Source organism: Macaca thibetana, chromosome 7 (genome assembly GCF_024542745.1).
Source record: "Macaca thibetana thibetana isolate TM-01 chromosome 7, ASM2454274v1, whole genome shotgun sequence".
In the NCBI taxonomy this organism is placed as follows: Eukaryota; Metazoa; Chordata; class Mammalia; order Primates; family Cercopithecidae; genus Macaca; species Macaca thibetana.
In genome coordinates, this window is record NC_065584.1 from 47,618,091 (window position 1) to 47,643,780 (window position 25,690).

Genomic DNA, 25,690 nt, shown 5'->3' on the forward strand with positions numbered 1-25,690 from the left:
AATACCGTAGGTGGGTTGACATAGATGAGCCTCCAAGGCCGAACTCTAAAATCTGCTCCATTGCCCATAAGAAAAGTGCATCGGGTGGGGGCAGAATCCCAAGTGCCCACAGAAAGGGTAAGAATACAAACAAGATGTGTAAAATCTGATTCATTTGTTCTAGAGCTGGCATATTTACCATAAACCTATAAAAAAAGAACATTTAAATCACACAAAATATATAGAAGAGGATCTTTTAAGGAAAAGCAAAGCAACACAGAATAACAACACACTCCCTTCCAAAAAAAAAAAAAAAAAAACAAAACCACACACACACGCTACACACAGTCTTAGTCCCAACTTTTAAATGATCAATACATACAAATTGTGACAAGTGTCCTTCTACATCAGCAACTACCCCTACACAATTGTGTACAAGCTTAGCATTTAGAGAATATGTGAACTCAAATGTGTAAAGGAGGAGGAAGTAATTAAAAGCCATCATTGAGTAGTAAGTAAATTGAATACAGGAATTTGTAAAACTGAACAACTGAGGCCAGAGCATAAACATTTCTCCCCTAAATGTCTAAATTACTACATTGGCTGAAATTCTACCAATGATTCTTCAGAGTTTTAAAATTTTATAATTTAAAATTTCAAGTAACTTTGGAAAGTCAAAGCCTTACTCACATTCATACATTAGCAGCTAAAAAAAAAAGGGGAAAGCTCTTCTCTTCCTCTTTGTCTTGTACTGTCCTGCTCCCAGAATTTAACATTGGAATGGTTAATATCAGAAATGAGCAACTCAGGTTATGACTGTATCTCTGCAGGTTAACCTAACAACTTAACTAGCATTTACAGCATTGTTCCATTTTGCATAAGCAGTGGTATGAATTTGAGAACACAAACTTGCACATTACAATCTCCTCATAAACGAGTGACTACCTCTACCTTAAGTGGAAAAACTCAAACTTGGCACAGCACTTAACAGTTAAATGTACTATCATCAAACTGCTTCAAATAATTTAATTTTAAAGCACAGGACTATACATATTATCAATATATTATGAATTTTAAAAAAAATAACACTAATCAAACACTGTGTCCAGAGACCAATAAGGTCAGAGTACTTCTGGGGTTCCAAAGATAACTTTCAAAAGACAACAAAATCTCAAAACTTACAGCATAATTGTACTTGAATACCCGAACTACTGGGAATCCAAGTTGAGGAGAAAGACAATTTCTGGGGCCGGGCGCAGTGGCTCACACCTGTAATCCCAGCACTTTGGGAGGCCAAGGTGGGTGGATCACCTGAGGTCAGGAGTTCGAGACCAGCCTGGCCAACATGGCGAAACCCCATCTCTACTAAAAATACAAAAATTAGCTGGGCGTGGTGGTGGGCGCCTGTAATCTCAGCTACTTGGGAGGCTGAGGCAGGAGAATTGCTTGAACCCAGGAGGCAGAGGTTCCAGTCAACCGAGATCACACAATTGCACTTCAGCCTGGGCAACAAGAGCAAAACTCCGTCTCAAAAAAAAATAATAATAACAATAAAGAAAGACAATTTCTGAAATAATTATCCACTTAAGCATATGCTGACAATCCCAAAGCAAATGTACAGCAACTATGGATATAATATAGTAATGGCATTGTATGTTTGCTCACACAGATGTCAGGACTATGCCAATTAATGTGCTCTGCCTCATAATGTATGCCCTTCAAATTTTTATAAGCAGAGAATTAATGAACACAAGATTAACAATGTGATACTAAATTAGAGGACAATACTTTTTTATAAAATAAAATTCATTTCATTCTGAGTAGAAACCATTCAAGTAACAACAAAATCAAGAAAATCAAACCATATATACATAGTAAGCCACAGGAAGGTCAAGGAAAACATAGAGATTGGTACAGTCTTTTTATTTTTTCCCCAAGACAACACCCCTCTATCAAGAATAGGATAATTTGTGTAAAAAGAATGTGCGCTCAAGAAACCTTTTATCAAAACTAGATTCTACCCCTAAATCTCTTTTGGTCCTTTAACAATAAGCAATGGCAAAGTAAAGTATTTATATTCAAGGATAACATAATTGAAGTAATCAAACATTGTGATTATTTTCCTGTATATAGGACTTAGCTCCAAATGGATCATTATTGTGGTTAATTCTTTAATATGGAAAAACATTTAAATTATAATATTTCTGATAATATAATAAAAATGTTCTAGGGTAAAAAAAATCTCAGCCCTTAAGATGACAACTTAGTTTGGAACCTAACAGCTATAAAAATGTTTCAAATTCTGCACACTCACTAAGATCCACATGTCAAGAAAAAAGATGTTTTCTACAGTGGCTAAGATGATGTACATGTGTATCATTCATTCAAACAATTCCCGAGTGTCTGAGCTAAGCACTGGAGATATAATGTTTTTGATAAAAATTAAAATGCACAGAAAAAGTCATTTAAAAGTATTATTACACAACTGTACTAGGTAAAGAATGGGGAAGGAAAAGATTACCACGTTGTGGGGTTCACCTCTTCCGCTTCCTTTCGTATCTTCTGAAATAAAACTAAGAAACAATTTACCTGTCAACTGGCCAAATTTGAAGAGTCCATGCATTTCATACATCATTTGGCTGCAGTATCACACCTATTGTCTAGAGATGATCTCAATTCTATTATTTTCTGAATCAAAAGTGAAACCGGAGGTAATTTTTCTGGATAAAATAGTCATTTTTCTTCTCTAAAAATCGATGTGGGGACTGGCTTTGTCTTTTTAGTTACAGTTAAAAAAACAAAAACAAATAACTCTTTGTAATTATCAAATCTTAAACATTAAAACTGTGTATTAAATCCAACAAGATTTTAGTAAAAAACCTTTTATGTACTTTTAGAAATGAGTAATGCAGAATGTCAGGAAAACTAAATTAAAATATTCTTTTTTAAAATTAAAGAACTTAGGACATCATTTTGAATCCAAAGATTACATCAGGCATTCAATTTCTGATCTCAGAAATGGGATACAGAGACAGTAACTCAGTAATTTGTATTCTGAAAATAACCACCTTATAAATTTTAAATATTTTAAAGGCAATCATGTATACACACACACTTAAATTCAATTTTACTAACTTTCCAAAACAAGTATTTAACTGGAATATATTTTATAGTCAGTAAATGGTGGTGGTATTAAGAAACCAATTATAAATGGATTTCCTGTTTATTAATCCTCCCCTTACAGTTTTGGTTAGGTGAAGAATTACATGGGCATTACACCGCCCTCTGGTTCATAAATGCAGTGTAACTAGAAGAGATTAAAAGTTAAGAAATTGGCCTGGCGCGGTGGCTCACGCCTATAATCCCAGCACTTTAGGAGGCCGAGATGGGCGGATCACGAGGTCAGGAGATCGAGACCATCCTGGCTAATACGGTGAAACCCTGTCTCCACTAAAAATACAAAAAATTAGCCGGGCGCGGTGGCGGGCGTCTGTAGTCCCACCTACTCGGGAGGCTGAGGCAGGAGAATGGCGTGAACCCTGGAGGCGGAGCTTGCAGTGAGCTGAGATCGCGCCACTGCACTCCAGCCTGGGCGACAGAGCGAGACTCCATCTCAAAAAAAAAAAAAAAAAAAGTTAAGAAATTGCAAACAGACACCCAAGAAGAGGTCAGTTTCAGTGCCCAAACTGACTTAATATTTTTAAATGCCTTGTCTTAATCAGCTTGGGCTGCCATAGCAAAATACTACAGACTGAGTGGCTTAAACAACAGAAATTTATTTTCTAACAGTTCTGGGGGCTACAAGTACAAGATCAGGCTGCCAGTATAGTCAGGTTCTGGTGAGGACTCTCTTCCTGGCTTACACATGGCTGCCTTTTTGCTGTGTCTTTATGTGGCAAAAAGAGAGACACCAAGCTCTTTGGTGTCTCTCCTAAGGGCACTATCCTATCAGACTAGGGTCTCACCTTCATAAACTACCTCCCAGAGGCCCATCTCCAGACACCATCACATTGGGGGTTACGGCTTCAACGTAAACATTTTTGAGGGAACACAATTAGTCTATAACATTCCATCCCTGGCCCCTCAAAACTCATGTCCTTTTCAAATGCAAAATACGTTCATTCCATCCCCATATCCCCCAAAGTCTTCACTCATTCTAGCATTAACTCCGATGGCTAAAGTCCAAAGTCTCATCTAAATCACATATGGATGAGACCTACGTACAATCCATCCTGAAGCAAAATTCCTCTCCAGCTGTGAACCTGTGAAACCAGATGAGTTATGTGCTTCCAAAATCTAAGGGTAGGGCAGGTATAGAAGAGACATCCGCACTCCAATAGGAGAAACAGGAAAAAAAGGGTGATGATCCCAAGAAAGTCAAAACCTAGCAAGGCAAATTCCAATAGATCTAAGAGCTTGAGAATAATTCTGTTTGGTTCCATACTCTGCCATCCAGGCCACTGGGGTGGAAGGTCACTGCCACTGCTCTAGGTGAGGGTACTGCTTCTGTGGCTCTGAAGTTCAGTACTGCTCCCAAGGCTTTGGGTAGAGGCTATCTGACTTGTTGAAACTGAGGTGGTAGCCCTCAAGACCCTTAAATCACCTTTGGCATCATTTTCTCCTTTTCTAGAAGAATACTGCACGTTTGTGGCTGAACAGTTCTATCATTACATCCTGTCAAATCGAAGAAGTTTGACTGTCGGCCTTCATTACTTCCTGTCTCCAACCGCTTCAATTCAAACTGGCAGTGTTCCTACTCATATAATGCCAAAAGCTCTTTACTGAGTGACAGTCCAGCCCCACACTTTTGGTGTTCTCTTCAGAATATGCTTTCTCATGTTTTACAATGTGGATAATCCAGGCTGAAAATTTTCCAAATCTTCAAGTTCTGGTTCCTTTTCTTGCTTAATCCCTTCTTCAATTCATCTCTCTCCTTTCACATTCTACTAGAAACCGTCAGGAGAAGCCAACTGCTCCTTTCAACACTGCTTTGAACTCTCCTTACGTAGGTATCCAACTTCATGGCTCTAAAGTTCTACCTTCCACAAAACACTAGGACACAGTTCAGCTAAGTTCTTTGATACTTTGTAACAAGGACTGCCTTTCCTCTGGGTTCAGGGGACTTCAGACTTCATCAGAATCACCCTTAATGTCCATATTTCTAGCATGCACATCAAAACTCTTCCAGCCTTGGCTGGGCGTGATGGCTCAAGCCTGTAATCCCAGAACTTGGGAGGCCGAGGCGAGTGGATCACTTGAGGTCAGGAGTTTGGGACCAGCCTGGCCAACATGGCGAAACCCTGTCTCTACTAAAAATATGAAAATTAGCCAGGTGTGGTGGCGCATAAACGCAGCTGTTCAGGAGGCTCAGGGAGGAGAATCACTTGAAGCCAGGAGGCGGAGGTTGCAGTGAGCTGAGATTGTGCCACTGCACCCCAGCCTGGGCGATGGAGCAAAGACTCCATTTCAAACAAAACAAAACAAAACAAAGAAACAAAAAAATCTCTTTCAGCCTCTACCCATTACCAACAGTTACAAAGCCATTTCCACATCTTTAGGTATTTGTTACAAAGGCATCCCACTTCTTAGTAGCAAAATCTTAATCAGCACAGGCTGCCATAACAAATGCCATAGGCTGAGTAGCTTAAAGAACAGAAATTTATTTTCTCACAGTTCTGAAGGCTGGAAGTCCAAGATCAGGCTGCCAGTATGGTCAGGTTTTGGTGAGAGCTCTCTTCTTTGGCTTGCAGGTGGCCACCTTCTTGCTGTGTCCTTAGATGGCACAGAGAGGGAGAGATCAAGCTCTCTGGTACCTCCTCTCACAAGGGGACTAGTCCCATCATACCAGGGACCCACCTTCATGACCTAATTACCTCCCAAAGGCCCCATCTCCAAATACTATCACATTGGGGTTTAAGACTGTAATATATGAATTCTGGAGAGGCACAAATATTCACACCGTAACATGCCTGAACATATCTACCTGGACACTAACCTAAGAAAAGAAAGCTGCAATCTATAGAGACAGAGAAAGAAAAGTCAAACTTGAAAAGGCAAGTAAAAGGGGTTATCAAACAATTTTGTAAACAATCATGTTTGTTAAAAAAACTATTTTCTACTTTTCTTCTGTAACAAGTTGGTTTTTAAAAAATCAATATTACTTCTACTATTGTTGCTATCACAAAATTAGAAATAAATTTTCTATTTGTCTTAAAGTCACTCAATTTTTATATAATACTTATGTGTATAAATTCTAAATTCTTCCTTTCCCCCCCACAGGAAAGTTCCATCTCCTTACACAGGTTTCAGCCAGGCTATCCTAAAAACTCAAAGCTCCTTATTTAAAGTGAAACACAAAATTGAAAAGTTCCTTATCTCAAAAAGGGTTTTTTAAAAAACTCTTTAATAAATTTCAACTATTGCTTTAGTATGTTTTACAGAGATTAATCCTGAAAGAATAATTATCAAAATAACCTGTCATCCAATGGTTTATTTTTAGTCCATGGATTCATTTTTTTGTAACACTAAAAGGAGAGCTCTCTTACTCTGTATACTTAAAAACAAAGCAAGTTACAAAGTATTTGGTAGGTTTTTACCTGTGTGCCAGATCCACAGAAACAAAGAAAAAAATATAAAGAGGTCTCATAAGAGGAGTAATTTCATAAGTATCCTGTGTTTGGAAAGTTGCAGTCTCTGTAGCTGTGTTTACAATTAATGAATATTCTCCTATACATAATGTCATCCATCCAAAGAAGAACAGTAGAGCAGTGCCTCCTGTACTGCCATACAGCAAGGTTATTCTATTTGGGAGCAGATACCATGTTCCAAGACCACACGCTAATCCAGCAAGAACAGAATGAAAAACTGTATTGACTACATATTTCTTGCCAGGAATGAGAAATTTGACAGTCTCAGCACCAGCACAACTTGTAAATTCATGTTCATCCTCCTCTGCTAAGATATCCGTGGCTAGTATTCTTTCTACTGTTGCTGATTTGTTTCTGGCGTATAAACTTGTGAACTGGATGACAAATGCAGTAAAAAGCATTAATCCACCTGAAAGTGCTGCTGTGTAATAGTCTTTCAGGATGCCTAACTGGTACAAAAGTGTTCCGACTCCACCCCAAACCCATGGCATTAGAAAAAGAATAATTTGATTAACATATATGTAAGGAGGGGCACAATAGCCTAATTTGAATCGAGGGCCTCCAAGGACAGTCTGTGGAAAGCGCTTCAGAAAGAAGTCCTGCTTGTAATCATTCAGTAGAGGCACATCTGGACTCATCCTCACTCGGGATTATTCTGAAAGTCATATGCTTTTCTGTAACACAGCAGTTTCTAAAAAATAAAAATTAAAAAAAAGTCACTGTTCGAAAATGTCATACTTAAAACCTGTGAGGAAAAACCTCACACTACTATTTTATCTCCTTACTTCCTTCAAGGGTAGGATTTATAACTGTACTTCTCAGACCCCTTCCTGACACATACTTGACAGTGTTTTATAGCAACTTAGTGTTAGTTTGTTTATAACATATTATAAACAAAATAAATATGCTCAGTTATTTTATTTTTTGAAAGAGGGTATCACTCTGTCACCCAAGCTGGAGAGTACTGTCGTGATCACAGCTCACTGCAGCCTTGACCTCCCAAGCTCAAGTGATTCTCCCACATTAGCCTCCTGAGTAGCTGGGACTATAGGAACATGCCCCTATGCCTGGCTAACTTTTTATTTTTTGTAGAGATGGGGTTTTGCCATGTTACCCACCAGGCTGGTCTTGAGTATCTGGGCTCAAGTGATCCTCCTGCCTCGCCTACCAAAGTGCTGGGATTACAGGCATGAGCCATTGTGCTCAGCCTTATTTCTTTTTTTAAAAAAATCATATTCTTTATTCATTTATAACCTAATATTTGGAATTAGACTTTAACTCACATATTTAAATTCTGAGGTCAATGGAAAGTCCAAAATGTCAATACTTTCAACTCAAATCAATTTAGGCTACTTTTATTCAATAGCCATAAAATCTAAGTATCAAATAACATAAGTTATCTTCAGTTCAACTTTTCCTTAATCTTTGCAGCTTATTCTGAAAAACAGTTACCCTACACAAAACCAGCTAGCAAAGTATTACTTTGGTGGATCATGTTAGGCTAGAAAGGAAAAATTAAATTTAAAGCTATCTTAAAATAGCCTTTCTTTCAGTCAGTTTAAACATAATCTTTCCTCTAGTCAGTTCTACCTAACCAGTATCAATTCTGGAGAGAAATTTGGGGCAGCATGAAAAGTTTGGGGGGTCACCTTTAAGAATTAGTACCTTAGATCACCTCTTTGTTATACCGCTATGGAGTTTTAAAAATTGTAAACATCTATCTTCTTACATCTTCCAGTCATTGGTCTTAGTTCTGCATAGAATGAATCACAGCTTTTAACTCACAGGACAGCCCTGCAAGTACAGCTGGCCCTCTGTGTCTGTGGGTTCTGCATCCATGGATTCAACCAACCACAGACAAAATAGTCAGGAAAATAACTATCTGTACTGAACATGTACAGATTTTTTTCCCATTATTATTCCCTAAATAATAAAGTACAGCTATTTATTTAGCATTTATATAGTATTAGGTATTCTAAGTAATCTAGAAATGATTTAAAGTACAGGGAGGAAGTGCATAGGTTATATGCATATACGATACCATTTTATATCAGAGACTTGAACATCCTTGGATTCTGGTATCTGAGAGAGGTCCTAGAACCTATCCTTCACAGATACCAAGGGATGACTATACTCACAAAATAACAGAACTACAGGGCCAAATCGAACGTTAGTGGTCTACTGGTCAATCTTAGGGAATGGAAAGAGTGCCTCCTTCCCCTTTGTATGAGCTTGTCTCGTACGCTCAGTGTACAATATTCCACTTTGTCTTATAGAAGCCAATGGGTAAGGAGGGTCACACTCCTGTGGGAGGGGATAAACATTCTGACATAAGTTATCTATGGAAGATGCCATCAGACAGGAAAATGAACTTGGATGGATGGCCTGGATTTTGAAGAATGTGGATGTGCCTGAAATTTCCCCAAGGAGTTAGGTGAAAGTTGGCCCTTCTGGCTCTACTGAGATAACTCGGAAACAAGGTAGAGTGGCTTCCTGGGAAAGTAAAGATACTTTATAAACCAGATTATCTATCTGCATGTTAGTATTTCTGGGTCTTTTGTAAAGTTTTGTTTAAATGTTTTCATCCATTTGATGAAATAATCTGTGATCATATTCCAAACAGTGCAATATCTGAAGCGTTATTATTATGGAAACATGGAAAGATGCCCATGATATGCTGAAAAGTAAAATAAACACACTACTGATACAAATCAGTATCAGTAGTATCCAAAAAAGAGTACACACATCTATATATATAGATTGCTGTATATGGCTTGCATATATATAAAAAGTTTCAGAAGGAATATTAACTAAGCTGTGTGTCTTTTATATGTAACATTTAACATCTCTTCAAATTACCAAATGTCCTCCAGAACTCTCAACCTCACACCCTGTATATACGTTCTATGTTTTTCTTCCTGGGTACCACTGAGCTCATACTCTCTCCTTTGCCTAGGATGATGTCCTCTCCTCCCTTCCCTAATTCGTAACGTTAAACAACTTTTAAGACATTTCTGAAAATTTTGCAGAGCAGTTTGGTGTAGCTGAGTATCTCTTCTCTCTGTATACCAAAACCACTGCTTGTTCTACATACTACAAGTTGGACATCACAAATCTGAATATCCAAAATCCTCCAAAAGTTGAAACTTTTTAAGTGCCAACATGATACTCAAAGGAGATGCTTAACGGGGCATTTCTGATTTTTGGATTTGGGATGCATAATTGGTATAATGTAAACATTCCAAAATCTGGGGGGGGGAACCCAAATCCAAAACACTTCTGGTCTCAAGGATTTTGGATAAAGGATACTCAACCTTGTAACATGTATGAGTATACGGCATTCTTGGAGTAACTTCTTGTATTGTTCACCTCTTTACATTTTATCTTTTCAGGTTTATTTATTTTCTCTACCAATATGTTATTGGGCATAGGGGCTGATACGGTTTGGCGGTTCCCCCACCCAAATCTCATCTCGACTTGTAGCTCCCATAATTCCCATGTGTTGTGGGAGGGACCCTGTGGGAGGTAACTGAATCATGGGAGTGGTTTCCTCCATACTGTTCTTATGGTAGTGAATAAGTCTCACAAGATGTGATGGTTTTATAAGGGGAAACCTCTTTCACTCAGTTCTTATTTTCTTTTTTTTTTTTTTTTTTTTTTTTTTTGTTGAGACGGAGTCTTGCTCTATCGCCCAGGCTGGAGTGCAGTGGCCGGATCTCAGCTCACTGCAAGCTCCGCCTCCCGGGTTTACGCCATTCTCCTGCCTCAGCCTCCCAGGTAGCTGGGACTACAGGCGCCCGCCACCTCGCCTGGCTAGTTTTTTGTATTTTTTTTTTTTTTTAGTAGAGACGGGGTTTCACTCAGCCAGGATGGTCTCGATTTCCTGACCTCTGTGATCCGCCCGTCTCTGCCTCCCAAAGTGCTGGGATTACAGGCTTGAGCCACCGCGCCCGGCCTCAGTTCTTATTTTCTCTCGTCTGCTGCCACGTAACACATGCCTTTCACCTTCCACCATGATCGTGAGGCCTTCTCAGCCATGAGAAATTGTGAGTACATTAAACCTCTTTTCCTTTATAAATAACCCAGTCTCGGGTATGTCTTTATCATCAGTGTGAAAACGGATAAATACAGAGGCCACATCTTGAGATTCTTGATTCCCCATATTTAGCAAAATACCTTTCCAGGGAGAAGCATGTAATACTTTAATGACACAGCCTAAATAAGACAATTAAAGTTGGAAAATATGTCATATTGCTGTCTTAAAGGGAAGCTGGGAGTATTTTCCATTTTCTTTCTTTTTTTTTTTTTTGAGATGGAGTCTTGCTCTGTCACCCAGGCTGCAATGCAGTGGTGTGATCTCAGAACACTGCAACCTCTACCTCCCGGGTTCAAGCAATTCTCCTGCCTCAGCCTCCTGAGTAGCTTGGATTACAGGTGTGTGCCACCACACTTGGCTAATTTTTATATTTTTAGTAGAGATGGGATTTCACCGTGTTGGTCAGGCTGGTCTCGAACTCCTGACCTCATGATCTCCGCCTACTGGGATTACAGGCATGAGTCACCGCGCCTGGCCGTATTTACCATTTTCAAAAACTTGCAGCATATCCTACTCTACTCAAAATAGTAAGCCTATAAACTGTTTATTCAGTTTTAAAATGTTTGGAAAGTATCTTATTTTTTACGGAGCAAATAATACTATCTATTCATAGTATTACTGGTTCAGGGAAGATTCTGGCTAGATCAATATACCACATAGCGACACAGGAGCAGGATGAGCCTGAGGGAGAAATATGGCTGGGTTTCTCCTGTGAAGGAAATGACTGGAGAATTTTAAGATGTCAGAAGTCCAATTTTAATTTGCTTCCTGTCCCATACTATGCTTTAACCTGCATCATCAGGAAAGGAAGAACTAGTTCATACTGAGAAAGAAGGGCAGACATAGAACAGTAGGCATAAGAGGCAAAATAAAGTGGGAGAAATCAAGAATTGAGTGAGACCAGACCAAGAAGTACAAAGAGAATGTATGTTCCCTCAAGAAGCCTAAGAAACATGGGAGAGGACACTGGTATGGTGATTTGAGTGAACAATTTTTAAAAGGCTGAAAGATACAGGATCATGTGTCCCACAGAATATATGCTGAAAAGGCGTCTGTAGTCAAAGCAGTTTGAAAAATTATACACTATACTGTCATCTTGAAGAGTCACAATGGATATTAGCAGATTAAAGATTTTGAGATCTTTGATATTAAAAACACTTCTGCAAGTCTGCTTAAAATGTGTCATTTGAGTTTTCCAAATTCATTTGACCTTGGAACCCACTTTTTCCATGATATCTAATAACAGATCACGTAACTGATGTTTTATCGAAACTACTTTAAGAAACACTGGCCTGGGATTCCACAGGATCTTAAAGATTGAGCCAAATCGAGAACTGAAAGGGTATGCCAGTTAAGGAGGAATGTCATGAACAGAGGTACACAAGCAAAAAACTATCAGGGAAATTTGACAGGTAGCAAGCATATCAGACCTAAAGACTGATTTAAAGTATGGGTGTTTCTATTTTCTTTTTAAGGATAAAAGAGGATTACATGATGGATACTAACAACTCATTAAGGAAGTATGAAGACAAAAATTATGATTCACTGGTACCCGTTGACATTTAATTTTAATTACAGATCCTGGAACATTTAAAAATATTGAAGAATTTGAAAATACTTTATTTATAGGGGACAACAGTTTCATTTATATAGAGAAATCTTCTAAATGCTAACCTGAATTACTAGCATAGAAAACAAATTCACAATAACTAAAATGTACTCCCCCAGTGAGAATTTGGCACGTAGTTCTGAAAGACAAATAATTCCCAGAAGAACTGATGCATTGGTATGGATGCCACCTCTACAATATTCAAATTAAAAATGGCTCAAGACTTAGGAAAAAAAAACAAAACTATGAAAAGAGAACTGAAGGGATAAAGATGACATTGCAACATTGATTTAAGCCATAGGCTTTCTTCATATACTACTATGAAAGTGAACCAACAAAATAGCCACAGTAATGTTGCTTTATTTGGGAGTTGTATTTCTTATGCATTACTCAGAAGAATAAGAAACAGAGATCAATTTGGCAATGTACTGAGAGGAATTCTTAGTTACCAAAACTGTATGTAACTCAGACATATATAACACCACACTAAAAATCTGTTAAACACACACAAAAAAAACAAAAGTGGCCACATTTTTGGATTAAATATATATTTCTCTAAGTTCAACAAAAAAATTTTGAGAAGTTGTAGTGATTGATTTTTGTTTAGTAAAATTTTTCAAATCTATCATATTATTTTTATTGATTGGTTGATTTCATTTATTGAATCCCTCTTTCTTCCTGTTTGTTAGGATTTTGATTTTTTATTGTGGTAGGAACACTAACATGAGATCTACTGTTAAACATTTAAGTGTACAATACAGTGTTGTCAGCTACAGGCACAACGTTGTAGAGCAGATCTCTAGAACTTGTTCATTTTGCATAATTAAAACTTCATACCTGTTTAATAGCAACTCCCCATTTTCCCTCCCCCAATTCTCTGGCAATCACCATTCTACTCACTGATTTGGAGTTTGTCTATTTTAGATACCTCACATAAGTGGAACGTAGTAGTTGTCCTTCTGTCACTGGCTTCACTTATCATAATGCCTTCAAGGTTCATCTGTTGTTACATATGGCATGGTTTCCTTTTTTTTTTTTAAGGCTGAATAATATTCCATCGTCTGTCTATACCACATTTTCTTTAACCATTTATCTGTTGATGGACATTTAAGTTCAATAATGCTGCAATGAACATGCGAGGGCAAGTATCACTTTTATCTTGATTTCAATTACTTTGTATAAATACCCAAAAGCAAAATTGCTAGATTTTTTTTTTTTTTTTAAAGAAACCTCCATACTGTTTTGGCATAGTGGCTGCACAATTTTGCATTCCCACCCAGCATACAAGGGTTCCAATTCCTCCACATCCTCACCAACACTCATCTTTTGTCTTTTTGATAGTAGTCATCATAACAGGTGAGGTGATAGTAAGGAGTACTTCTGCACTGAGGCACTTGTCTTAACTATATTTTTGTTGTACTTTCAGGAGACTATCTTCTAATAGATGTGTAGAAATTTATCAAATCTTTGTTCACTTTTTTAACTTCTAAGAGCTCTTCTTTAATCTCTGAGTGTTCCTTTTTATGAAATTGTTGATGAAAAAAAGTTGAACTATATAGAATATTTTAAGAGATTTATTCTGAGCCAAATATGAGTGACCATAGCCCAGACACAACCCTCAGGAGGTCCTAAAAACATGTGCCCAAGGTGGTTGGGGTACAGCTTAGTTATATATATTTTAGAGAGACATAAGACATCAAATACATTTAAGAAATACATTGGTCTGGTTTAGAAAGGCAGGACAACTCAAAGCAAGGGCTTCCAGACTATAGGTAAATTTAAACATTTTCTGGTTGACAATAGGATGAGTTTATCTGAAGACCTGGGATCAACAGAAAGGAAATGTTCAGGTTAAGATAAAGGACTGTGGAGACTAAGTTTTATTGTGCAGAGGAAGCTCTCAGCAGACTTCAGACAGCAGGTGGTAAAATGTTTCTTATCAGACTTAAAAGGGTGCCTGGCTCTTAGCTGATTATCTCTTGGAACTGGACAAGAAGGAAGGAAAACAAAGGGGAAAGGGGAAAAATCCTCATTAAAGAATGTGGATTTTTCCCACAAGAGACTTTGCAGGGCAATTTCAAGGTATGGCAAGGAAATATATTTTTGGGTAAAACATTTTGATTTTCTTCCTTATTATGCCAGAGTCAGATTGGAAAGTAAGTCAAGATATATAGGGTTAAATAAAACCCATCTGATGAGAATTTATGATTTGTAGGGCATGACTCTCTAGGCCCCTTAGACAGGAATTTGGGCAAGATTTAAGAAATCAGAGCTGAGTCCTCAAAATCCTATCATTGTTTCATGAATATGGTTTAAGAATATTAATTATGGAGGGCACGGTGGCTCAAGCCTGTAATCCCAGCACTTTGAGAAGCTGAGGCAGGCAGATCACCTGAGATCAGGAGTTCAAGACCAGTCTGGCCAACGTGGCCAAACCCCATTTCTACTAAAAATACAAAGGTTAGCCAGGCGTGGTGGTGGGTGCCTGTAATTCCAGCTACTTGGGAGGCTGAGGCGGGAGAATCACTTGAACTCAGGAGGTGGAGGTTGTAGTGAGCCAAAATGGCGAGACTGCACTCCAGCCTGGGCAACAAGAGTGAAACTCCAACTCAAAAATTAAAAAAAAAAATTAATTACATGTATGTATATATGTTTGGGCGTGTGTGTGTGTGTAGATAAATGCTATTTTTTTTGTTTGTAAATTGGCTCTTCATGTCCTTTGCCTATTTTTCTATTGAAGTGATCATTTTTGAACATTTTTCTTATGAACTTGGAAGAACTTTTCATATATGAAGGGCATTAACTCTTTGACATGACGTTTTTTTTTCCTATGTTACCTTGTCCTTTTCTTTCCTTTTCTTTTTTGAGACAGTCTCAGTCTGTTGCCCAGGCTGGAGTGCAGTAACACGATCTTGGCTCACTGTAACCTCCGCCTCCTAGGTTCAAGAGATTCTCATGCCTCAGCCTCCCAAGTAGCTGGGACTAAAGGCATGAGCCACTACCCCCAGGTATTTTTTTTTTCCCAGTAGAGATGGTGTTTCACTATATTGGCCAGGCTGGTCTCAAACTCCTAACCTCAAGAGATCCGCCTGCCTCAGCCTCCCAAAGTGCTGGAATTAGGGATTACAGGCATGAGCCACTGTACCTGACCATTACCTTTTTCTTAAAGCACTGTTAGAAGATGCTAGAAAAGATTAAATATTTAAATGTTGATAGTTATTAATTATAGGCCAAATGTGTTACTCTTCCTTCTATGAAGAAACAGCTAAAAGATAAATTATTACTTCCCACAATTTAAACTTCTAGTTACAAACTTTTGAGTACCTACAAGGTGCTCAGTGATAATACTGCTCTCTCTAACCCAAAGGTTACAATCCAGTACATATCATTTTCCCTTCAAATAATTGTTGTTGGTAGAAGCAATTCTGGAAGTCTTTCCATTTTCATTATTAAGCAAGAAACATAAAGTTAATTTATAAATAACCTAAATTAAACAAACTCAAACTTGTCAAGAAAAACTAATTTCTGCTTGTTTAAAAATTAGACAAATTTTCAATAATAAATACAATGTATTCATCCATGTTCCTAAAAAATATTTTACAAAATCTGCAAGGAAATATACTAAAGTTTTACATTTCCAAGCATTACCACATTTTGTAATTCGAAAAACAGAAAACTTTATACCTAGCAAAGAAAACAAACTGGCCTATACACCTAAGTACTCAAAAGCATGATATGAAAGAACTTAATTTTCAGTTGCTCTGGATAAAAATCACTTGCTACTACTAGCGCAATTCTAAAAAGTATGCACATATGAAGTCTGTCTGACAGCCAAGTGCTATCTGTTGAGGGTACCAGTAGGAATCCAGAGATGCAAAGATAGCTACCATTATAATCCTGAAAATACTCTATGGAATCTTAACTGAATGCTATTCCATGGATAAACAGCTAAATTCTGGAGTCTTTTGAAATACTTTTTTTTTTTTAGAGACGGAGTTTCACTCTTGTTGCCCAGGCTGGAGTGCAATGGCATGACCTCAGCTCACTGCAACCTCTGCCTCTCGGGTTCAAGCGAATTCTCCTGCCTCAGCCTCCAGAGTAGCTGGGATTACAGGTATGGACCACCAGGCTCAGCTAATTTTGTATTTTTAGCAGAGACAGGGTTTCACCATGTTGACCAGGCTGGTCTTGAACTCCTGACCTCAGGCGATCTACCTGCCTTGTCTTCCCAAAGTGCTGGGAATACAGGCGTGAGCCACCGCACCCGGTGAAAGACTTTGGTGTTTAAACCGAAACATACATTTCATGCTTTGGTTTACAAGTTATATGGTAAGCACCCTCCTCCCCAACCAGTGAAAGGAAAGTCTACCCAAGTACTAGAAAAGAAAGACTGAAAAGGAACAAGCACATTAACATCTCTTTGGATCTATAAAATGGTATTCAAATTCAAGACTTTTGGAGGAACTTTTGGAGGGTTTTTGAATAAGAGTGTTCTATAAGATCACAGTGTAAGTTAAAGAGGAAAGAAAAACAAAAAGTGGCTCAACAGTCAAAGACAGGTTTGTTTTGGAGAATAAACCTGAGAGAGGCTTCTGGCCAATTTCAGTCAGGAAAGCTCTCTCTTACAGACTAGGAGTATTTATTGGTGACAGAGCTTATTACAGGCTTGGAATGTTTCTACATGGGGGAGAAGCTTATGACAGTGTTGGAATGTCTCTGGTCGGAGGGGAGGTTATCTTGGGGCTGACATCTCTCCAGCCAGAGGGAAGGTCATGTTGGGGCTGGCATGTCTCTGGTCCAGGAGGGGTTTGGAATGTTTCTGGTCAGAGATGTTATGTATGATTTATGGTCATGCTGACCTTAGCTATAAGGCTAATGCCCTTTGGATTTTGGTGGATTTTGATCAAGGTGAAACTTAAAATGTTGGTCTTCGTCCAAGATGGCGATGCTCCTGCTCTGTCAATCCAGACCCTGTAGTTATAAAAAGGATGAGGGGTGGTGTGTTCTTTCTGGCTACTTCCTGTTGACAAGGGGATAGACAGTTTCTGAGTCTTGCATTGACTGCAGAAGTAACACCATCTGTAGATGTTCTTGGGTAGTTGTCTGTGAAATGGCCATGATTCTGTCAGTTAAAAATCTTTGAAAAAGGTTAACTAGGTAGGGTAAGAACATTAGTCCTAGGCATATTAGGAGAGGGCCCAGGAATGGGGTGACCCATGCTATGATTCTGCTCCCAAAGAATCTATTTGGTTGTTTTGGTATTCCCTTAGCTTTTTAGCCCTTTCTTTAAGTTTTTCAGCAGAGTCTCTTACTAGGCCTGATTGGTTGAGATAGAAACAACATTCCCTACCTAATGAGAGGCAGAGGCACATGTTTGGAAAGGCCCATGTATTATTTTTTGTTAGTAACCGTTATTCCTTCTATGAGGATAATAATTAAGCAAAATGCTACAGCAATTGAGATTCCCTGTCAGATATTCCACCCTGAGGGTGCTACAGTATATAGTCCTACTGCAAACAGTACAGTGAGTAAAGCAATTCCCACAAGGGTGGCGTAGTAAATAATTTCCATCATATTTAAGACGTTCCTTTGGGCTGTCAGGGGTTGCTTCCTCAGCTTACCAAGCTTCGACTCCAGTGTGATGTATCCAGGAGTTGATTCCTGTAAAAGATACTGTCTCAATTACCCTGGTTCCGTAGACTCACTAGACATGGGGGTGAAGGATTCCGGGCACCCTCAGCTATTTGTCAGTGCCCAGCAGTGGAAAGATTTCTTCCTGTGATGGTTGGGGGGCTTAGAGGCAGCGCCTGATAAAACATCTAGTTTTCAGTTCATAGGGCTTTAAGAAAGCACAACTTATTTAGAAACTTGTAGCCAGAAAAATTAGAATTTAATTTAAACTGTAGAAAATAATAAAAACTGAAAAACATTAGGCAAGACTAGAATTTAACAACAGGTGTGCTACAGTTTTTGAAACATAATTTTCTCTCTCCAGTTTCCCATTTATTAAAAGCCAAGTCATGGCAGGACTGGCTTGCTTTATTATACTTGGCTTAATTATTTGGATACAGTACAGCAAGAACAATTATTTGTTACACAGGACTTTTTTTTTTGAAGTGGAATCTCGCTCTGTTGCCCAGGCTAGAGTACAGTGGCACCATCTCAGCTCACTGCAAACTCCGCCTCCTGGGTTCACGCCATTTTCCTGTCTCAGCCTCCTGAGTAGCTGGGACCACAGGCACCCGCCAGCACGCCTGGCAAATTTTTTGGATTTTTAGTAGACACGGGGTTTCACTGTGTTAGCAAGGATGGTCTCGATCTCCTGACCTCGTGATCCGCCCGCCTCAGCCACCTGTAAGTGCTGGGATTACAGGTGTGAGACACTGCGCCCGGCCAACATAGGCCTTTTAAATTGGTATTGATTTATCTGGCTCACTGCTTCATTTGGCCAACTCAGCCAAAATGCTTTGTGCTGGGAGCAAATAAATCACACCAAGGACCTATGTCCAAACAGTACAAGAGATATGGGGTAGATACCTGGAAAACGATGTGACCACACTATCATATTACAAGACATTGAATGGCATGCCACCCATTGGGTGCCAACGACCAGGTATTTATTGGCTAGCTCCAAATGGGACATATTGGCTATGTGGCACTAACTTATGGCCGTGGTTACCTCCAGAGTGGTTAGGACAATGTTCCCTAGGTTATGCTTGGGCACAAGGATAAGTAATTCAGACCCTGCCAAAACCAGCAAACCTTTTTCATTTACAATCTTGTTGGACACATTTGGTATTTCAATGGTATGACCACTTAGCTTGAATCTTTGTACCACAGATAGGTATTGAAGATGTTATATGGCATATAGAGGCTTTAATGAATTACACCCAAAAGGTCCTGAATGATAGCTGCATGAGTATCTCCTCGCTAAACAAGGAAGTCATGCTTATGAGGAAAGTTGTGCTGCAAAACTGTATGCCTTTAGATAGACTTACGGCAGCACAAGGGAGGACCTGCGCCATCATAAAAACGGAATGTTGCGCTTATACTCCAGATGAATTGAAGAACATAACCTGACTTATGACTGATATGAAAACCCAGAAAACCCAGATACCTGTTAGATCCAAAACCCTCGTTAATCAACTGGTTGAGTGGTGGGTTTGGATCCTGGGGAACTTGGTGGCAGAAGCTTATTGCTTATATTAGTAATATTAATTTGTGTTGTGTCCTGTTTCTGCTTACAGTGTTGTTATGGGATGTGCCTGTAAATATGTCAACTGAAAGGGCTAGGGTAATGATTCCCTAGAAAATTGCTCTAATTGAGAAGGCAGTAATATAGCCTGACCCAGCTTCCAGGTGTGATTTCCTTTTGTTGCTATAAATCTGGCCTACATATTTTTTCTTTTTTTCCCTTTCCTTTTTTACTTCCTTCCTCTCCCTGTTGTTTTTAATCTTCATGGGACATGACTTCCTAGGAATGAGCCTTCCTAGAGACTGGGGACCTGAACTGCTAGGAATAAACCATCCTAGCAGTAAGAAAGCAGCTTGAAAAAGGGAGGAAAAACCAACCTGAGGCCAGGAACTCGTATTCCTTTTAAAATGCTTTTTCCAAAAGATTTTACAGAAAAAAGAAGGGAAATGTGAAAGGAAATTAAATTTTGGGACCCCAAACTCATTTAGCCAAAGGGAAGAAGTCAAGCTGGGAACTGGGTCATGCAAATCTGTCTCCCCCTTTGGTTTCTAAACAGGATGGCTACAAGATGGAAAGCTACACACTTCCCCTGTATTTTGCCCACAAGGAAATTCCCAGTGAGCTAAAATTTCATCATGGCAATGCCAATTGATAGCTTACAGGTGCAGTTACCCCGGACCACCAGACGTAAATGCATATCTGATTGTTTCCCACCCCATTTTGTCTGTTATCTTACGTAAAATGCAGATTCCCCCCATTTTTTCCTCTGCCCCTTTTATGTCATCTTATGTAAAAAATGCAGATTCACTGAGCCAGACAAAGGCATAAACGACTATTTGCCCCTACCTACCTCTTATATGACAATTGTGTACTTCTCAATATCCTGCCCTTTCCCCTTTAAATTTGGACACCTCAAAATCATCTTCAGAGAAAGGCATAGACTTGTCTCCCGGGCACGTCCTTAACTTTGGCAAATAAATCCAAAATGATTGAGACTTGTCCCATCATTTTTCTTGACACCCACTACAAATTCAATTGGGTTGAAAAACTTTTCTTTTAAAATCAAGTATCAGGTGAAAGTCTGCTACTCACATGAATTACCAGAAAGAAATTAATTAATTTTACAAAAAAAACTGAGAACTAGTGATATTAAGTGACTTAACCAAGATACAACGTCAGTTAGTGGCAGAATGAGTTTTTAAATCATACCATGCTATTGCTGTTAGGTTTTCTTAAAAGGGAAGGTGGGGGTTAAAGAGAGATGGGGGTAGGGGGGCTCTACAGCAACACAGGTATATTGCAAAAACCTGCAGAGATGGGGGAGCAGCTTAACGCCAGAGCCTACCGCCGTTCACAGGCTGGGGACTTACAGGTATGGGCAGAAGGGGTCTGGGCTGTCTGGTTCACTGCCCGGCAGGATATTGATAAGATGTTCCTATGATCAGGTGGTTTGGCCCTTTTTTCCGGTTGCAGGGTATGATAGGGATGTTCCTTCAGTCGGGCCTTTGCTTAGCAGGGTATGATAAGGATGTTCTTGTGCACTGTGGTCAGGTGGTTAGGCAGGATGTTTCTCACAGCCCAAACTCCCGTGGAATGTGTTACTTTGACCAAGGTCTGCAAAATGGTGGAGGGAGTTACAAAATGGTGCAGTTTGGACTAACAATTGCCAAATGAAAGGGAATTTCATTTTGAAGCTAGAGAACTGGAAGGATAACTTGGGGGAAGAGGGTTCTTTGGAGAAAAGTGGGTCCAAGAGGAATCTACAAAGTGTAAAAATGGGAAACTTTTGATAGCTAAGCCAGCATGAGGGGATTGGTATCCAGTACCCTGTAACAAGTGAGAAAGTGTTTAAAAAACAAGGTCCTCATCACTGTGAAAGTGAAAACAACCTATAGGATGGAAGAAAATTTGTGCAAATCATATATATATACATATATGACTTACAACTGGACTATATAAAGAACTCTTACAATTTAATAACGAGAAGTCAAATAATCCAATCTTTAAAAAATGAGCAAAGGATCTGAATAGACATTTAACCAAAGATGAAATACAAGCGGTTAATAAGCACAGAAAATATAAAATGATGCTCAACATCATTACTCATTAGAAAAACACAAGTTGAAACCATAATTAGGTACCATTTCAAATCCTCTTGACTGGCTACAATAAAAATGGCAGACAATAATAAGTATTGATGAGACTGTGGAGAAATCAGAACCCTCAAACATATCTGGCGGTTATGTAAAATGATACAGCTCCTTTGGAAAACAGTCTGGCAGTTCCTCAAAAGGCTAGAGTTACCATATAACCCAGTAATTCTACTCTCAGGTATACACCCAACAGAAATAAAAACATGTATGTATACACAAAAATCTGTACACAAAACATTCATAGAAGAAATATTACTAACAGCCAAAAAAATGAAAACGACCCAAATGTTCATCAATGAATGGATAAAATGTGATATATCCACACAATGGAATTAGGCTATAAAAAGGAATGACGTACTCATACATTCTACAACATGGCTGAACCTTGAAAACACACTAAGTGAAAGCCCGTTACGAAAGGCCACATATTGTATTATCCTATCTTTGTGAAACGTCCAAAATAAGCAAATTTATGGGGACGGAAAATAGATTAGTAATTGCTTATGGCTGGTGGGGTAAGGTTAATGGGGGAGGTGGTGACTGCTGAGGGTAAAGAGTTTCTTTTTGGGGTGATGCAAATGTTCTAAACTTGACTGTGGTAAGGGTTGCACAATTCTGTAAATGGGTGAACTCTACTGAATGTAAATTACATCTCAATAAAGCTCTTAAAAAGGAAAAAGAAAAGGTTCCCCGATTGGTATTTTCCACAGCAGTTAATAATTAGAAGGCAGCTCTTTAAGTAGGAAATTTAGGAGTAGCCAACAGATGCTCCAAACAGTTAAATTTGTAAAAAGGCAACATCTGAACTGGATGCTATGCTAAAGGTTTGGGGATCTGGCGTGAGTGGCGGTGGATACCAAATAACATGAAGGACAGTCTTTGCCCTAACTGCAGGAATGATTTAATGAAGAAAACAAACACCTAAAAATAGTAAAAAATGAGTAAGTGAAAAATGATGGATACGAAACAGATAACCAATGCAGCGGCATGAAAAACAACTTTCGATTCACTGGAGTAAATTCTGGTCCTGGACAGACAGGAGGTTGTGGGGACAGAGATCGAGATCAGTGGGGGAAGGAGCGCTTCACGTTCAGGGGCCCATGAGTTGAACAATTCGGACAAAAGAGGTTTAGCTGGAGATAAGGCGTGAGAGTACAGTTCTATCTAAGGGACACAGCTCCGGGTGTGCCATTTTCCATTTCGTACGAGTCTCTTAGAAACAAAATGCTACAAATTCAACAGACTAAAGTAGTCTTTCAAAGTAAAGTTAAAATCACACTGAATTACTATCTCTAATGACTGAGTTCATTAAGCGCAATAATTGCACTTACAGGTTTTGTAACTAAAAAGGAAAAATGTGTTTCTTGTGGCAATGAATACTCCAAGAACAACTTGGCTCTCCGCACAGGCTTGGACATTAAAGCGCCGAAGAAGTCCCAAGGTGGACATCGGACAACGAACGTACCTCAAGTCAACCGAGGGAAGCGAAGACGCGAAGGCATCCCGGGGACTGCATTTTTGCAGGTAAACCCGGGCTAGGCGCTCCCGCCGGGAGGTTGGCTATTGCCCGAATGCGGAGGCAGAAAAGCTGCGGCGTCCCAACAACAAGCTCACCGTGGCCCCGCCCGGGCCAGCTCTCGGTTTCCATGGCTAACGTCAACTCCGGCGACCGCCACCCGGAGCTGAACAGAGCGCGTGCGCGCTCAGGACCTGGCCGGCGCCCGGCTGGCCTCGCTGCCCCGGTCTATGCTCGCTCCGGGGGCGGGCCCTGCCGTACAGCAGGCTTGGCCTAAAGGAAGCAGGGAAATAGCGCGCTTCGTTCGCGCCAAGCTTAGGCCAACATTTGCCTGGCCAGGGACGACGTGAGTCGCTCATGCTCTGGTCTGGCACTGGGCCTAGGAGAAGCACCAGCGGCGAGAGCGGGGACGCACTGAACTTTCCACTGGGCCGGGCCTTTACGCAGGAGCGTCGTTGCCCCGGTGACGTGACGTCCTTCCTCAGGATTGTGCGCCGGGGTCGGAGAACAGAAGTGCAACCGCCATTTTGCGCATCAATTCCCCAGAGGTCGGGTCAGGTTGTCTTAACGCAAGCAGAGGGGTGTGGCAGGGCTCCAACCGCTCGGGGTCCCGCGACTTCCATTACTGAATTCGCACACTGGCCCTCACCACTCAACACACCGACGGTAATGAATGTTTTTTGAGTGATACTACATGCAACCTATTTGGCTTGGACGATTGGGGGACTGCATATACGTGATCTCTATCGCTTCAGTTTGTGGCCGCGTCTTAAAATACAAGGAACCAAGATGTCCATCATAGAAACGTGTTATTAAGATATTAGTAAAACAAGGCAGAGTTCCGGCGTTCCAATTAAAAGGCCGTGGCTGATTCTTATTAGTGTGGCGGGAATCTTTACAGCCTGGCCGCAAAGACCCCAATTAAGGCTAGTTAAAAAGTTATCCCTATATCCAGGGCTCACCTCCCCCATTCTCCACGAAATATGAGCCCCCTCCCCCCCACCAAGTTCTGGAAACGTTCCAGATTGCCAATTGGGAGTGCTCAACACGGCCCCGGAGAGCATTAACAATAATTGGTCTCAGCTGATTTAGAGGCTCGTGTAAGGGAACTTTGAAGCTAACTTGTCGGTATCAAGGTACCCGCAACTCCCCCATGTGATTGGTTAGATACTGTAGCAAGTTCTGCACACTTCAGAGTCCAAGATGACTTGTGGACTGTGTTGTTTGGATCCCCATTCCTCAAAACTATAAACGCGGCCTTAATTTTTTTTTTTTTTTTTAGTTCTTGGCTCTTGGCTATCCTGGAAATGATGACTTTGTATTTAAGTATTTAGGTTTTCAGTTCATAATAGAAAAATAATTACTGTGTGAATATTAAAAGAAAGCCAAAGTTGTATTTATTTATTTATTTTTAAGATATTCTGTTCAGAGGAAAAGTGTAGTTTGTTGAAAGCGTGTGGAAGAAAACCCGGGATATACATATACTTGTCTTCAAGGACTTAATTTGCAGGTAGACCCTTTCATAGTTTGGTGTCTTCACGATTTGATAGAATATGGGAAAATGTGCTGTTGGTCCATCCTAAGTTTTTCTCATTGAAGCTCACTTATTGCGGGTCAGAGTACCACATTAAGCATCTTGGAAGCACCAGTTACCGCTAAGAAGTCTGTTTCATATGGTTAAGACTAGAGGCTCCAGAGTCAGGAACTCTGGGTTGAAACCCTGGCACCACTGCTCACTACTTGTGTGATCTTGAGGTTATGTAATTTCTCTAGTGCTCAGTTTCCGCATATCTTGTAAAATAAGGCAAACAGTAGAACTTAACCCACAGAGAGTTATGTCATTGGATTAAATCAAATAATTGTAAATTGCTTAGCAGAGTAAATGGCACAGCATAAATGCTTAGTAAGGATGAGCTATTATCTTTATGTAGAGGGTGTATTTATGCTTGTTCTTCTCATGGCCTTTACGTATGACCCAATCAGAATTAACATGTTTATTGTTGAAATATCTGCTATTTTTCAAATATATTTGAACATCACACTTTCTTAGAATAAAATTAGTAGAGCATATGGTACAAGCCCTTTGGTTAGCTGTGTATAAAATATTCATTCAGCATTTATTGAAATAGTGAAGGGAATAGTGGTTCCTATTTGTCAGGAACTACACTAATTGCTGTAGAAAGTCAAGTAAAACATGATCCTTAAGGAATTTATCAAAAGGTAACTTGGACATCAAGGATATAACTTGAACAACAGGACATCAGTAATTACAGTGTGTGTGATAAACAGGTATGCGCCGAAGTTCAGAAACAAAGTGGGACACATAATTCTGGGGAAATTAAGGATAGTTGCAATCCGGTTTTAAAGGGTGAGTAGACAGCTGGGCCAGGTGTGGTGGCTTATGCCTGCAATCCTAGCACTTTGGGAGGCTGAGGTAGGAGGATCGCTTGAGCCTAGGAGTTCGAGGCCAGCCTGGGCAACATGATGAAACCCTG

At 39.7% G+C, this 25,690-nt stretch overlaps 2 protein-coding genes across 10 annotated transcripts in view; one reads left to right on the plus strand and one right to left on the minus strand.

Moving 5' to 3' along the window:
* Positions 1–23,351, minus strand: part of PCNX4 (pecanex 4) — a 43,373-nt gene extending 20,022 nt beyond the window's left edge. Inside the window, exons 1-4 of one of the 8 annotated variants that reach the window (XM_050797782.1) lie at positions 23,145–23,241; positions 17,953–17,992; positions 6,576–7,317; positions 6–185 (exon numbers count right to left, since the gene is read on the minus strand). In XM_050797782.1, coding sequence (XP_050653739.1) covers positions 6–185; positions 6,576–7,264 — 869 coding nt within the window. In that variant the 5' untranslated portion in view covers positions 7,265–7,317; positions 17,953–17,992; positions 23,145–23,241. Of the gene's footprint in view, positions 1–5; positions 6,215–6,575; positions 7,318–13,259; positions 13,487–17,952; positions 17,993–23,144 lie in introns of those variants that run through there. The other 7 variants (XR_007727421.1, XM_050797781.1, XM_050797780.1 and 4 more) reach the window with 7 other exon arrangements.
* A 201-nt stretch (positions 23,352–23,552) lies between these two features.
* LOC126958986 (uncharacterized) overlaps positions 23,553–25,690 on the plus strand; it is a 38,636-nt gene continuing 36,498 nt past the window's right edge. Inside the window, exon 1 of one of the 2 annotated variants that reach the window (XM_050797820.1) lies at positions 23,553–23,861. In XM_050797820.1, the coding sequence (XP_050653777.1) occupies positions 23,553–23,861 (309 nt within the window). The remainder of the gene's footprint in view (positions 23,862–25,690) is intronic. The other variant, XR_007727422.1, reaches the window with a different exon arrangement.